The sequence below is a fragment of the Oncorhynchus kisutch genome, unplaced genomic scaffold, assembly GCF_002021735.2.
Source record: "Oncorhynchus kisutch isolate 150728-3 unplaced genomic scaffold, Okis_V2 Okis05a-Okis16b_hom, whole genome shotgun sequence".
Classification (NCBI taxonomy): domain Eukaryota; kingdom Metazoa; phylum Chordata; class Actinopteri; order Salmoniformes; family Salmonidae; genus Oncorhynchus; species Oncorhynchus kisutch.
The window spans coordinates 3,031,676-3,047,892 of NW_022261982.1; the positions used below are offsets into that span (position 1 = coordinate 3,031,676).

Below are 16,217 nucleotides of genomic sequence, written 5' to 3' on the forward strand. Positions count from 1 at the left end.
TAAACCTCCTCTCTCGCTCTCGCTCGCTCTCGTGTCTTTGCTAGAAATGGGTGAACCGAGAGATGACCAACTTTGACTACTTGATCCAGCTGAACACCATCGCGGGCCGAACCTACAACGACCTGTCTCAGTACCCAGTGGTACGTTCTATTAACACGGACCCTATGTGGGAAGATGTGGAATATACCATCTTGGTGTTCTTCTAAGGGGTGTTCATGGTTTAGTTAATTGTGTGTGTGTGTGTCCAGTTCCCCTGGATCCTGTCAGACTACACGTCAGAGGAGCTGGACCTGACAGACCCAGGGGTGTTCCGGGACCTGTCCAAGCCCGTGGCCGTACTCAACGAGCGGAACGCCAAGGCTGTACGGGAGAAGTACGTTCTCTCAACCTCTCTCACTGAGCCGCTGCTGCATCTACATACCGGCATTACGTGACACGTTCCAGGGTGGCAGTGTGTTCATTCTCAAATCAAATCAAATCACTACATAAGTGTCCTCGTCCATAGACTTAGACTTACTGCAATACAACACTTTATTCCCGTTGAGGAAATGTCTCTTTGAGGGCAAATAACTGGATTCTGTTGTTGTAAATATAGTAAGTAATTATAATGTTAAGTTCACGTCTCCCTGTCTGTAGGTATGAGAGTTTTGAGGACCCCACGGGGACCATCGACCGGTTCCACTACGGTACCCACTACTCCAACGCAGCAGGAGTCATGCACTATCTCATCCGCGTGGAACCCTTCACGTCCCTCCACATCGCGCTACAGAGTGGACGGTAAAAGCAATGGGTTTTGGTGAGGGGGAATCAGACTAGAAAACTCAGGCCAGAAGTTAACAGCATTAAAGTCCATGGAGTTATCAGTGCTCGGGTTGTACCAGTCAAATTGCTGTGGTCTGAGCAGCTTTGTGCGTTCTAGTCATTCTAGTTCTGTGATTACACGTGTATTCCAACTGACAATCAAATGTATCTATGCTCTTGTCTGGAGATGTGCTATTGTACTGATGTCAGTAAGGCCAGAAGTCTTTCTCTCACCGAGCTACAGCCTTACTAGATCCACAGTTTCTTGGTCAGGTCACATGGTCAGCAAAGCCATCCGGTCTCTAGTACAATTGCATACTTTAAGACCATTGGCTGTTGGTCTTCCTCCCTCGGTCCAGGTTTGACTGTGCGGACCGTCAGTTCCACTCCATCCCAGCTTTGTGGCAGACCCTCACGGACAACCCCAACGACGTCAAGGAGCTCATCCCAGAGTTCTTCTACTTCCCGGAGTTCCTGGAGAATCAGAACGGTGAGATGAGCTCCGTGTCTGTAGAGAATCACAGACACGCTGGCTATGTTGACGGACTGTCCGTACTAACACGCCTCCTGTGGTGGTGTTCACACAGTCAATCAGAGAACATCTGGACTCGACTGGACCGGTTCAGATTGTAGAACACTGGAACTAGTTCAAATCGGACCAAATCTATAACTGACCCAATTACACCCTGAATTGTAAAAACTGAGGATCTCAGTTTAAAATGTTATTTAGTTTTCTTTTTATCCGGTCACACTGCCACTCTGATGGAATCCACTTTCACTCCCCTGTCCTTTGTTCATCCTCCTCTCTCGCTCCCTCTAGCCTTTGATCTGGGGCGCCTGCAGATCTCCAAGGAGAGGGTGAATGATGTCATCCTGCCTAAATGGGCCAAGTCTCCAGAGGACTTCATTTATAAGCACAGGAAAGCCCTGGTGAGCCTCCTTTCTCATGGACGGTCACCATTACCATAATGCTTTATCCCAAGGGGGGAGAAAAACCTCTAACACAATTGGATCACACACATTCTATTACCATGATGTGCAGGAGAAATGCATTCCACAGAGAGTAGTATTTAGTGATTTATTGCTGAGGGGGTTAAAAACATGTGTGTGTCTTGGCCTTTGTGTGTGTGTGCCTGTCTCTGTGTGTGTTGGCCTTTCTCTGTGTGTGTGTGTGTGTGTGTGTGTGTTGTGTAACAGGAGTCTGAGTACGTATCGGCCCACCTGCAAGACTGGATCGATCTGATCTTCGGTTACAAACAGCGAGGCCCCGCGGCCGTGGAGGCCCTCAATGTCTTCTACTACTGCACCTACGAAGGTACGGACGCTAACACTAAACCCAAAGACTCCCACTCATACAATAGCCCTGATGCTAAAGAAACGCTGCACCTGTGGAGGTACATTTACATTTTGGTCATTCAGCAGATGCTCTTATCCATAGCATCTTACAGGTACGGATGCTAACACTAAACCCATAGACTCTCATTGATACAATAGCACTGATGCTAAAGAAACGCTGCACCTACGAAGGTGCGGATGCTAACACTAAACCCATAGACTCTCATTGATACAATAGCACAGATGCTAAAGAAACGCTGCACCTACGAAGGTGCGGATGCTAACACTAAAACCCATAGACTGATACAATAGCACTCATGCTAAAGAAACGCTAGATTGCTATATTATGACACTTTACTGAAGCGTTTGTCTCTGGTTTTGCCGTAGGGGCGGTGGACCTGGATGCAATCACTGATGAGAAGGAGCGTAAAGCCGTAGAGGGGATGATCAGTAACTTTGGACAGACACCCTGCCAGCTGCTCAAGGTACTGGAGAAACACAAGGCTTGACCTGACCAGGAGAAACCTCCCAGGCCTTCCTCGTGATATGAGCCCATTGGAACACTGAGGGATGACCCGGTCAATTAGGAATCATTGGGAATGAGACTTTAACAGGTTATTTAGAACAGTGATTCTCATCTCTGGTCTTTGAGGACCTTCAACAGTACTCATTGTTGTAGCATCAGACAAACACCTTATTAAACTAGTCAACAGCTTGGTGATTAGTTTAGCCAGGGCTACAACAGAAATGGGTGCTGGTGAGGTTTGCTCTGGGATATTTAGCTGAGAATCACTGGTTTAGAACAGGTGTTTTTAGATGGGCTATAGTGATGTATTGTCTGTGTGTATAGGAGCCACACCCAGTACGTCTTTCTCTGGAGGAGGTGGAGAAGAGGAAAGGTCGACTAGACGCGTCGCCACTCAGCATCTTCGAGCACCTTGCCGAACTCAAGTCCTTCTTTGTCGAGGTTAGTTTTGAAAACACACACACCAAAGCATATGATCATGACCCTCTTTGTTGGTTATTGTAAAGTACTTTATGAAAACCATTTTATTGAAAAACAACTTCATAAATAAATGTTGATTTGTAGGGGATCAATGACAACGTGCCTCTGGTGAAAGCCGTGGTGCCCAAGAACCAGTCCCACTCCTTCATCACCCAGGGAAGCCCAGACACTATGGTGACCCTGAGTCAGAACTGTCTGATGGGAACCCATGGCTGGCTGCCTTATGACAAGAATATCTCCAACTACTTTACCTTCATCAAGGACCCCACCGTGACCAACCCCAAGTCAGTCCCTCCCCAACACCACCCCCTTTTCTACTTGAAACTATGGGGCATGGTAGTCTGACTGGGGGGCCGGGAGCCCTGTTTGAGTTCTTACCTCCATTCCTTGAAGTAATCACTCATCTGAGAATGTTTGGTTTGTCAGTATGATGGAAACTCTGCCGATACATATCCAGATCTGTGATTATCTCCAGGAGGGGAGACGGGAAGAATGCACTTTAAATGTTTTGGAACAGACCTTTGGAGGGCACTTGATGTCATTACTTGGTCATAAAGTTATTCTGTGAGGTATGTATCTGAGGTCTCCTCCTTTCTGCCCCTCCCCCTCTCTCTAGGACCCAGCGGGTCCTGGGCGGGCCCTTCTCTCCGGGCGTGGAGGTGACCGCAGGTCTGTTTGTGGTGTCACATGACGGGAAGCTCCTGTTCAGCGGTGGCCACTGGGACAACAGCCTGAGGGTCACCTCCCTGGTCAAGGGAAAGACTGTGGGACATCACATCAGACACATGGGTATGGATGGATCTCACACACACATGCATGCACTCAGACACACACACACACACTGTCTGTACATACAGTATAGTAATTATTTGGTGTCTTCTCTCTCACCGCAGACATAGTCACGTGCCTGTCGACAGACTACTGTGGGATCCACTTGATCTCTGGATCCAGGGACAACACCTGTATGGTGTGGCAGGTGCTGCAGCAGGTGAGATCATGAAGCCTGAGGGTTTATTGGAATACACTACACTGACTAGAAAGCATTTGTACTGCATTGTTACTGTGGAAACGTTTGATGTTAGTACACTAAAAAGAAAAAAAGTGAAACTGTTTGACACATCTGCTTTTGGTTGCAAACTGTTTTACTACTGTATATCCTACTGAGCACTACCCAGGTGTATGAGCGTGTGACTGAATGTGTTGTGTGTGTCCTACAGGGAGGTTGTCCGGTGGGGCTGTGTCCCAAGCCGGTACAGGTGCTGTATGGACACACTGACGAGGTGCTGAGCGTCAGCATCAGCACAGAGCTGGATATGGCCGTCTCTGGATCACGGGTAAGAGGTTGGAGGGATGAAGGGGTTGGTGGGATGAAGGGGTTGGTGGGGTTAGTGGGATGAAGGGGTTGGTGGGATGGAGGGGATGAAGGGGTTGGTGGGATGAAGGGGATGAAGGGGTTGGTGGGATGGAGGGGAAGAAGGGGTTGGTGGGATGAAGGGGTTGGAGGGGTTGGTGGGATGAAGGGGTTGGTGGGGATGAAGGGGTTGGAGGGGATGGAGGGGATGAAGGGGTTGGAGGGGATGAAGGGGATGAAGGGGTTGGAGGGGATGAAGGGGTTGGAGGGGATGAAGGGGTTGGAGGGGATGAAGGGGTTGGAGGGGATGAAGGGGTTGGAGGGGATGAAGGGGATGGAGGGGATGAAGGGGTTGGTGGGATGAAGGGGTTGGAGGGGTTGGTGGGATGAAGGGGTTGGAGGGGTTGGTGGGATGAAGGGGTTGGTGGGATGAAGGGGTTGGAGGGGTTGGTGGGATGGAGGGGTTGGTGGGATGAAGGGGTTGGAGGGGGGTTGGTGGGATGAAGGGGTTGGTGGGATGGAGGGGATGAAGGGGTTGGTGGGATGGAGGGTTGGAGGGATGAAAGGGTTGGTGGGATGAAGGGGTTGGAGGTGTTGGTGGGGATGAAGGGGTTGGAGGGGTTGGTGGGATGGAGGGGTGGTGGGATGAAGGGATTGGAGGGGTTGGTGGGATGAAGGGGTTGGAGGGGTTGGTGGGATGAAGGGGTTGGAGGGGTTGGTGGGATGGAGGGGTTGAAGGAGGAATGCAGGAGGTTGGAGGAGGAATGCAGGAGGTTGGAGGAATGCAGGAGGTTGGAGGAATGCAGGAGGTTGGAGGAATGCAGGAGGTTGGAGGAATGCAGGAGGTTGGAGGAATGCAGGAGGTTGGAGGAATGCAGGAGGTTGGAGGAATGCAGGAGGTTGGAGGAATGCAGGAGGTTGGAGGAATGCAGGAGGTTGGAGGAATGCAGGAGGTTGGAGGAATGCAGGAGGTTGGAGGGTTGGATGAAGAGAAGTTTGAAGGGTTGGTTGATAGATGGATCTTGCTGATGTTTTGTTTCTGTGTACCAGGACGGGACGGTGATCATCCACACGGTGCGTCGGGGCCAGTACATGCGGTGTCTGCGGCCGCCCTGTGAGAGCTCCCTGCCGGTCTCCATCCTGCACCTGGCTATCTCTTATGAGGGGTGTGTGGTGGTTCACACCTGTGTAGAGGGCAAGGCCACGCTCAAGGTACACTAACACATGTTCTTAATATGTAGTTGGAAATGTTGTGATCGTCTTCTCTAAAATCTTAATGTGTTTTGGTGCAGGAGTCTGACCAGGCAGCTACTGTGTGTGTGTGTGTGTGCGTTTAGACGGACAGCCCAATGCAGATATTTTATTCACGACCAATTAGATCAGCTCAGAGAAAGATCTGATGTGATTGGTCATTGAACCAATTAGTGGAAAGAATATCAGAATTGGACTGAATGAAGCCATAGCGACTTAGTTGGTGAGCGACAGAGGGTGAGTGAGTTGGTGAGTGAGTTATTTGCTTAGTGAGTGACTGACTTAGTTGGTACAGTACGTCACATATAACTCACCACTAGCAAAATGCTAGTTGACCACTAGATGGTACATTATGATTGGGTCCTGGTGAACGATTGTCTCTCATCCTGTCCCTGTTTAGGATAAGAACGGCCTGCACCTGTACTCTGTCAATGGGAAGCACCTGTGTACGGAGGGCCTGAAGGAGCAGGTGACAGACATGTGTGTGTCCGGGGAGTACCTGGTTATCGGCAGCGAGCAGGGCTTCCTCTCCATACGAGACCTGTACAGGTGACCTTGTTTCCTGTGTTTGTCTGTCTGTGTGCGTGACTGCACGCATGCATCTACAGGGTTTTTGCTGTATCAAAAAGGGTCTCAGGTGGTAAGGGTGGCAATGGGCCCCGCTGAACGGCTGATTAAAGAAAATATATACATTTTTAAGCCCATTTCCTGCATTTTTACAAATGTTTGATACTGCAGTATTAAAGCTCATTTCCTGCAATTCTATGCATTTGACCATTTTACCATGTCTAATACTGTGTTCTTTTACTCAAACATAACAATATTAATACTTCTAAATAGTTCTTTTCAATTCTCCCTGACTGTAGGTTTTATTTTGGTGATTTGTTAGTTCTCAAAGTTTATCTCCATTTATCTTGTCTACATACTTTACATCTGGTTTTAGTTGTTTACACTGAGAACGTTTTCACCGCCCAAAACAAAATCATATATGCATACATACAGTTTATTATTATTATTCATATATATATATATATATATATATAGAAAAATCCCTGATATATATATATCTGTCTAACCCAACCCTTCACTCTGTCTCTCTCCTCCGGGCAGCCTGTCCCTGTGCGCCACCCCCATGGCAATGCGTGTGCCCGTACGCTGCGTGTCTGTCACCAAGGAGCAGAGCCACGTGCTGGTGGGCCTGCAGGACGGCAAGCTGATCATTGTGGGCGTGGGCAAGCCGGCCGAGGTAAAGAGCTCATTCAGAAACTACATCGCCCAGAGCCTGGAGGGCTCACCCCTCATGGCAATGCCACTGCTCGCCCCGCTGAGGGTGCGCTCGCCCGCCCGCAGGCTGAGCCTCCGGGACAAGTTAATGTTTAACCCCCAGGGCCCTGACCCCTGACCCCCTGAGCAGAACATCCCCCTCAATTCAATTTTAAAAAATGTATTTACCTCAGAGGGAACTTCATAAACTCACCCTACAAACTACCACCGCATACCATTCTCTCTCTGTTGTAGTGCTAATAGTTTGTCCTAAATGACCTGTCCTTCCTTAGCCACATACACCTCGGTTGTGTTCATTAGGCACCAAACGGAAGAAAACTGACAAACAGCGGAGGAGCTACCTGGACTTTATTCCCCCCGTTTTCTGTTGTAAGACTTCAAATCATTTTCTGTTGCGTGCCCTAATGAACATGACCCTGTTTCTGGGGCGAAGCAGGACCCTGGCCCATTCATGCCCTGCAAGGATTGGTGACCACACACACACAGTAACACTTGAGACATTCCATACACCCTTCTGAATGAATACAACACACCCTCTCCTGGAATATTACTGTGAAATGAAAACATGGGCTTCCGTTTACCTCATTCTAACCGAGGAATGACTTCTTTTTGGGCCTTGGGATGGTGTTGTCCAATATTGTTTACCGGAAGTGTCATTATTATTGACTGATTTAATATGTATTTGTGACATGCTGTGAATTGCCTTGGATGAACTCCTCTGCAAATTCAAGCCATATAAACTATATTAGTAATAAGCTACGCTATAATAAGATGCACTAGGCTGTCATTTATTCCCACCTGCTCCTCAAGTGAAAATGGTTTAACCCTTATTGTCTTCCTGCTCCTCAAGTGAAAATGGTTTAACCCTTATTGTCTTCCTGCTCTTCGAGTGAAAATGGTTTAACCCTTATTGTCTTCCTGCTCCTCAAGTGAAAATGGTTTAACCCTTATTGTCTTCCTGCTCTTCAAGTGAAAATGGTTTAACCCTGATTTCTTCCTCCCTACTGGTAGACATGAAAGTAAGGTTAACTCTGGGGCTGTAATGATGGGATAGGGAGGGACACAGGGAATCACCTTTGATTCAATTGATCATTTGATCCCCTCCCAACTTCTCTCACCTTTTCTTTTATACAAATGGACCTCTGCCTCAAAGTGAACCAAGCTTTGGTTTTGAACTGGCACTACGTCATTCCAACATTACTGAACTAACCGGTCGCTCATAAATCATATCCTGCTTTTTGTTTGTTTCTTTTGACTTCACACTTTCCTCCTCCTCCTCATCTCTCTCCTCTTCCTCACTTCCTCCTCCTTTCCTCCACTCTTCTCAGATGCGTTCAGGCCAGATCACTCGTAAGCTGTGGGGCTCCAGCAAGCGCCTGACCCAGATCTCTTCTGGAGAGACAGAGTACCAGCCAGCCTGCAACCAGAACTGACCCCCACAACCTCCCTTTCCACCCCCCACCCCTCTCCACTACCACCACACCCCCTCACCCTGCTGCCTGCCTGATTGGCCCGCCAGCCCTGCCAATCATCACAGTCTACCCAATCAGATTTGAACCACCCCTCATTTTGATTGACTGATGACTGTTTTGGGGGAATCTTACTCTCCTTTTTTGTTCCTCCCTCTGACTTGGGAAGGACAGACTGACCCACGAGTGGAAGACGGGGGGGGTGTGTGTGTGTTTTAACTGTGTGTAAAGGTTAAGCGGATGAGTAGGGCAGGTCAGGACGGACCAACCGGCGCGGGCGTCGAGTTTCTGATCCAACTGAAGGTGCATACATCCCCTCACCCCCCCCTCCCCTTCAATGACACACATGGCCATTACTCTTCATCTTCCTCCATCATCACTAGCACGGTCAGGCCAGTGGCTCCCACTACTACAGAGACCCTCTATGCAGACACACACTACAGCAATCTGAGCTGACCTCTGACCCCTCCACCTCAGGCCCAAGGAATGAAGGGGATCCCCAACGTAGAAATGTAATTACTCCAATGGGAACACTTAACCTGGTTGACGGTCCACCCATCACATCACACTGACTTCAATGGGAATTATATTTTATACTTCTCCGAGCCCTGAACCCGAGACCACTGAGCAGTGTGTGTGTGAATGTACGCTCTTTGTGTTTCTGTGTGTTGTCTCTCGCTGGTTGTTTTCTCCCGTGGGCTTTTGTTGACTTGGTTTTGCCTTCCAGTCTGACTAGGCTGTGACCGATGCCTCAGGGCTCCTATGCAGCAGTAAGGGGCTATGTTCAGTCACAACACAATGTTTTTGTTTAGTTTTTTTGTGTTTGATGTTACTGATAATTGTAGTTTTTTTTTACAGATGCGTGCATGTGTATAAGGTCTGTGGTTAGGTTGTGTTTTGCGTGGCATTTCCGGACCACTCCTCATTTAGTATAGAGGACGGGGCCATAAGGTATCCAACACTCGTACTAAGCCTGACACAAACACACTTGTTTGCTAATGTACACTTGCATAGACCCCTCCCTATTGGAGAAGCCTGTGACTGCGTTCCATGTCATCTCTATTGCAATCTCAGTAGATTTCTATATGACATTTAATGTGGTTTCTGAGACGATGAACACTTCTCTAGGTGTTGTGAAATCTGATAATCTGCAATAAAGACGACCTGGAACGCACCCAAAGTCCGCTAGTTTGACACTACAGAAGAAGAGAGAAGCCTAGTGTTGTAGAATCACTAGCTACCCCATACTGTGCCCAAAGGACTTGCTCCCCTCAAACACTACACTCTTACACACACTGCAAGCTTCTCACACTTGTGTTAGACCGCATGCTTCGGAGGGACGAACCATACTGAACCTGGCTTAGTGTGCAATGTTTAGCTCTAGATCCATCCTAGAATGTTTTTATGTTACTTGAATCAATGTTTATTTATGAATGAAAATGAGCTTTTTTCCCTGTAGGCTATTTAAATTCACACTACATTATTTGTATGTTTTTAAGTGGTGCTTCAGTTGTTCAACAAAGATTTATGCTGCGAAAAACTAAAGACGGTGGATCGATCCACCTTTCAGAATGGGAGGGGAGACTTTCTAAGGGCTTTTGAGATGTCAGTGTTACAGCAATACAGTTCCTTCCTCTGCTCCGCTGACTGTGCATTGGTACATTCCAGCCTCTTGTCAAGGCTGAACTAAAAAAAAATCTCCAGTCTTCCTGGTTTTTCTGACCGGGACAACACGATTGGGAGATTAAACTTAATTCTGCCAAGGGACATCCCAAACGACTGTCATCTTCCAACAGTCAGAATCACCTCAGTGTTCCTCCTCCTTCCATAATTGTCTCTTAGTTGGGAGCCATGTCAGCTAGTTAAGGTCCTCTGGAGTTCCATAAATGCATTAACGTCACTAAACGTGTCTGTGAACCAGGCCTAACGTGGCTTTTTGAGATTTCATTCGTGTTTTTATGTCAATGTTTGAGATGATGAATGATTTCACCCCCCATTGAATCCTTATGGTTGTTATGCTCCTGTCAAATCAAAATGACAGTTTGGTCGGGGTAGGTCATCTGTTGCATAATGTGAGTGTGTATGTTCATGATGACAGTAGTTTCTTAAAATGCCAAATTCCTTATTTCCTTGTCATATCATTTGCCTTCTTGGTAACAATTCAGTGATTCTGGTTCTTATCTATCATGGACTTAGAGTCAATCATTCTGATTCTATGGTGGTTATAGATTAGGGATCAGACTTCTATGTGCAGTGTGGTTGTTTTTGGTCTTCTCTTTTAAGTGTCTCCGCAATCTGTCCGGAGAATGCAATCACAGACCAACGTGTGCCCTTTTTTAACCAAGAGGCCGTTTCAATATGTTTATTTTTAATTGTTTATGCTGATGTGTCTCGATGGCATACTCCTTTAAACTGTTTCCATTCTCATCAGGATGTGTTACTCATTTTTTCCAAAGGATGTATTTAATAAATGTTTCTATTTTTGTCAATCTTAGTTTGTCAGGCAGACGACACCACTATCTTGTTTTCTGACTTTCTTCCGACCCCACCACTGAAACAGTGCCTTTTTATCCACGTTGCATCATACAGACAATTATCCGGTTAGTGTGTAGAGTTCTTTGTTTTACCCCTCCCTCCATGATAACCCATGGATAGCAGCATTCCACAAACTTAACATCCAATAGGAACCAAGAATCTAGAACTGTAAACAAAGTTGACTAAAAATCTGGAATATATTGGTGTCTTACCTTAGCTGCTTGCTCTGTGACTGTCACCAAAATGGATGTGTGTGTGTATATCTGATTTATAAATACTGGTGTATAATGTACAGCATGATTTTTATTTTAGTGGATTTTAATTGTACTTTTTGCACTTTCCAGGTACTAAATTGTAAGTGATTGTTTTAAATGTTTCCCTGGTCCATTCTGTACAGACAAACTGCTTTGTATACACAAGTGGAAAGTAATCATTAAAGTCTTGTCAAAAATGTCATTCATATGTATGGCTGATTTGTAGCTGTGAAAATAGGACACTGTGTACACAACATTATGAACACCTTCCTAATTTGGAGTGCCCTATTTTGCCCTCAGAACAGCCTCAATTCGGTGGGGCATGGACTCTACAAGGTGCTGAAAGCATTCCACAGGGTTGCTGGCCCATGTTGACTCCAATGCTTCCCACAGTTGTGTCAAGTTGGCTGGATGTCCTTTGGCTGATGAACCATTCTTGATACACACAGGAAACTGTTGAGCATGAAAAACCCAGCAGCATTGCAGTTCTTGACACAAACCGATGCGCCTGGCACCTACTACCATACCCCGTTCAAAGGCACTTAAATATTTTTGTCTTACCCATTCCCCCTCTGAATGGCACACAATCCATGTGTAAAAAAAAAAAAACCTTAACCTGGCTCATCCAGTTCATATATGGATTGAAGTGGATTTAACAGGTGACATCAATAAGGGATAATATAATTCACCTGGTCAGTCTGTCTTGGAAAGAGCAGGTGTTCCTAATGTTTTGTACAATCAGCGTAAATGCATGTTTTTTTTTTTTTAACAGTACATAAATATTTCACTAGGGGGCGACCAAGTTGTAAACTGCTTGGAACGCTTACACTGCTGAACATGGGGTGCGTTCGTAAATTCCCTCAGGCTATATACTACGATTTCAGAACACTCGTCTGAGTGTGCCAGAAAATTATGAATTTACGAACGCTCACGAACGCTCAACACCCGTATATGGCCAGTGTCAGTAAACGTCGGCAAAAATGCGTAGTTAAATTGTTAAATAAATAAAAATATGTTTTTAATTAAATTAAAACAGCCTAACCATCTGTTTGGGTGGGAAATGGTCATTGACGTGAACTCTCATTTTTGTCTGGAAGTAGCTAGCAAGCTAGCTAACTTTAGCCAGTTAGCTTGGGTGATTGACAGCCGAACACTCGGCTCAACCCCACTCCTCGACCAAAGCTCTGAACGCTCCGAGAGCGAAACTGATTTTACGAACGGACAATCTGACAAAGCTCTGAGCACACTGACTGGGCGCACTCCAGAGTAAATTAACGAACGCTCCCCGGATAGAACAAGGTCTCGCTTGTTTTTGTTGGAACCTATGTTGCCATGACAACAGCGCAAGTTCTATCCCTATTCTGAAAGCGTTTTCCAGTGGCACATTTGCTTCCTATTTTACAAACTTCCTCAGAAAATACTAGTCGCCGAGGTGTATCATGACTGATCCAGTGGCAACGACGACCGAAGGGCCACCAACGGATGGAAAATCAGTCAATCTCATTGGGAATGTAAATATAATTGTTACAACAGGCAGGCATATTTACCCTAGAAATACGCCTACAGTATTTTCTCAGTTTAATAGATGCACATTGAACCATCAGTTGTCACGGGCATAACACTAGAGGGCTGGGTTGCTACCTGGTTCATTTTCACAGCTGTTGAGAAGAGTATCAAGAGCCGAGCCTGTTCCTGATGACGATGAGGAAGAGGAGGAGGAGCTTCCCCCACCACCACCACTAATTCCACGAGGCCCTCTAGTGAATTTGCATTCTAGTATTGTCAATTCACATTATTATGCTTAGTTAACTGGAATATAGATTTTACACCTGACATGCATATTATTATTACATTAAAGGACTGTAGTGTTTAAAATAGTATATTTTGTTTACAGAAAGGATGTCTAACAGTCCATCTGAAAAACTGCAGGGATTTCAATAAAAACGGTATCCTTCTCAGTGACCCCTAACAGTGAAATCATTAGACCCTATTCACCATGCCAAAGCTTTGTGTGTGTGTCAGTGTGCTAACTGAGGTAGTTATAAGTTATGCCATCGTAAGTGGCCCTGGATAAGTGTCTGCTAAATGACTAGTAAAATGAGTGTTTTCATGAGCGTTGTGTTCCCAGCTTCCATAAAGAAAGGCACCCAGGGCTTCCTGAGGGCGAGTATTGGGGAGAAGGTGAAGTGCACTATGGTCCAGCCCTACAAGGACTCCAAGGCTGAGCGCTCCAAGTTCCCCCTCTGCTTCAACGAGTGGAAGTATTTCTCCATACAGGTAAGTAGGTATATTAGTTGATGCTCTAGCCAACTTCTCTCTGTCTGGATTCATGTGTTGGTCATGACAAAGGAGTTGGCTACACTGCAGGTACAGTATGGGGCCAGCTATTGTAATACTGTATAGAGAAAGTTGTAGGAATATTATTTTCCGTTTCTAACAGGACAGGTTCTTCCTCTATCCAAGACCTTAACACAATCAATCAATGACTCATTTGGATGTTTCAGATTCCTAAGAGCACTGATAACACGCTGGGTGTCTGTGAGTCTCACCGTCTGGGGGTGGAGCTCATCTTCTTTGAGCAGGACACGGGCGTTCCCAAGCTCATAGGAAAGACCTTTGTCAAACTGCTGGACATCCTCAGTGTGAGTGACACGGACAGGAGCGATGGGGACGAACCCACCGCCCCTTCATGCTCACCATGCCATGTTTAAATGGGATAATAATAAAATGATGATCATAAGAGTGAGTGTACAAAGCTGTCCAGGACTCAACACATGTGGATGTCCTCCACTAAAGAACCAATGGGTTCTTTCTATTTGAGCTTTCAGTCGATGGTACAAGTATTGTCATTAACCTGCTGCTAGAAGGCTGGCCTGCAGGACCAGATATCAACTGTCTTGTCCTCTGTCCTGTTCTCTAATCAGAAATCACAAATGAACCACCTGCTGGAGCTGAGGCTCAAGCGCCAGGTACAGAATATGAATCTGACACCATGGTCAACATGTGGGACAGTTATGTCATGTTCAATGGAAGTTTTGTACAATGGATTCCTGTATTGACACGCAATAAAAGCCGACTTGTTTTCCAGATCATCTGTAAGCTGGAGATGGAGATGGTGATTGCGTATGGATCCTTGGGTTACGGATACTCCCACCAGGTTAGAGGGAGACACATCAGTGTTTGTGTAGATGTGGAGGAAGAATTGATCTTGCCTATCTATTATTTACTCCCTAGTTGAAGCACCCAAATAGAAACATGGAGAGCCTAGTGGAGCACTCGCTCTTCCTCCGCTGTCCACCACCGGACGACCGCAAAGACCATCACTAGTGAGTCACGGACACACTCAAATACTGTACATGAATTCTTAACTATTGACACTTCTGACACTGTGACTCTTTTGTGTGAGTTTTTTCCGCCTAGATTTGACAGACCGATATTCTGCCATGTAACATATCGCTCCCTGTGTCTACAGTAATGTGGTCACTCCTAAGCCAGTACCTTATTCAGACTTCATCGCAGCGCTGATGTACAGAGAGACCACCAACCCAGACAACAGGACGACTTACCCCTCAAACAGCACAATATCCCCCATCATCCTGGAATGTATGGAGAAGAGGGGCAGGTACGGTTTATTATGGAATCTCATTCTGGGTTCAAAGGTCAAAGTGTATACTGTTTTCAGCCCATTTTCTGAAAATGATGCATAGTAGCTACACTAACAAAACAAATGTCTACTGTCCAAAAACTGCCTTAGTGAATTAATTATATCCAAGGTAAGTGGAAAATAACGTTAAATAACCATAATATAAAATTATCTGATATTGCTAAGTGGTCAATTTAGTGTTATCTTAGAGAGAACAGGAAGGATGCAGGTAGGAAACGTCCCAAATGATTCCCTATTCCCTACAGTGACAATAAAAAGTATGTGAACCCTTTGGAGTTACCTGGATTTCTGGTCATCAAATTTGATCTGATCTTCATCTAAGTCACAACAATAGACAAACATAGTGTGCTTAAACTGATAACACACAAATGATTGTTTTGTTGTTGTCTATACTGAAAACATAATTTTAACATTCACAGTATAGGTTGGGAAAAGTATGTGAACCCCTAGGCTAATGACTTCTCCAAAAGCTAATTGGAGTCAGGTTTCAGCTAACCTGGAGTTCAATCAATGAGATTGGAAATGTTGGTTAGAGCAGCCTTGCCCTATAAAAAACACTCACAAAATTTGAGTTTGCTATTCACAAGAAGCATTGCCTGATGTGAACCATGTCTCAAACAAAAGAGACCTCAGGAGACCTAAGAATTTTACTTGCATAAAGATGGAAAGGGTTACAAATGTATCTCTAAAAGCCTTGATGTTCATCAGTCCACGGTAAGACAAATGGTTTATAAATGGAGAAAGTTCAGCAATGTTGCTACTCTTCCTAGGAGTGGCCGTCCTGCAAAGATGACTGCAAGAGCACAGCGCAGAATGCTCAATGAGGTTAAGAAGAATCCTAGAGTATCAGCTAAAGACTTACAGAAATCTCTGGAACATGCTGACCAGGTCGCTAGGTGTACTGTGTTTCCTCCGACACATTGGTGCGGCTGGCTTCCGGGTTGGATGCGCGCTGTGTTAAGAAGCAGTGCGGCTTGGTTGGGTTGTGTTTCGGAGGACGCATGGCTCTCGACCTTCGTCTCTCCCGAGCCCGTACGGGAGTTGTAGCGATGAGACAAGACAGTAACAATTGAATACCACGAAAAAGGGGGTAAAAAAAAGAAGAATGGTGTGCATGGGAGGACACCACGAAAGAAGCTGAGGGTCTTTGGGTTGGTTTGCTAACTACCTCTCTCAAAGAGTGCAGTCTATAAAGTCAGGAAATCTGCTGCCTGTACCCAAGGGAGTACCCCAAGGCTCGATCCTAGGCCCCACACTCTTCTCAATT

The 16,217-nt window shown here is 46.0% G+C and overlaps 1 protein-coding gene across 2 annotated transcripts in view; it reads left to right on the forward strand.

Moving 5' to 3' along the window:
• Positions 1-11,488, forward strand: part of nbeal1 (neurobeachin-like 1) — a 67,442-nt gene extending 55,954 nt beyond the window's left edge. Inside the window, exons 42-57 of one of the 2 annotated variants that reach the window (XM_031813652.1) lie at positions 45-140; positions 249-373; positions 637-777; positions 1,161-1,291; positions 1,622-1,731; positions 1,999-2,116; positions 2,524-2,621; positions 2,987-3,103; positions 3,227-3,426; positions 3,759-3,931; positions 4,036-4,130; positions 4,360-4,476; positions 5,544-5,705; positions 6,145-6,293; positions 6,855-6,990; positions 8,357-11,488. In XM_031813652.1, coding sequence (XP_031669512.1) covers positions 45-140; positions 249-373; positions 637-777; positions 1,161-1,291; positions 1,622-1,731; positions 1,999-2,116; positions 2,524-2,621; positions 2,987-3,103; positions 3,227-3,426; positions 3,759-3,931; positions 4,036-4,130; positions 4,360-4,476; positions 5,544-5,705; positions 6,145-6,293; positions 6,855-6,990; positions 8,357-8,461 — 2,073 coding nt within the window. In that variant the 3' untranslated portion in view covers positions 8,462-11,488. The remainder of the gene's footprint in view (positions 1-44; positions 141-248; positions 374-636; positions 778-1,160; positions 1,292-1,621; positions 1,732-1,998; positions 2,117-2,523; positions 2,622-2,986; positions 3,104-3,226; positions 3,427-3,758; positions 3,932-4,035; positions 4,131-4,359; positions 4,477-5,543; positions 5,706-6,144; positions 6,294-6,854; positions 6,991-8,356) is intronic. The other variant, XM_031813653.1, reaches the window with a different exon arrangement.
• Positions 11,489-16,217: the final 4,729 nt, after the last annotated feature.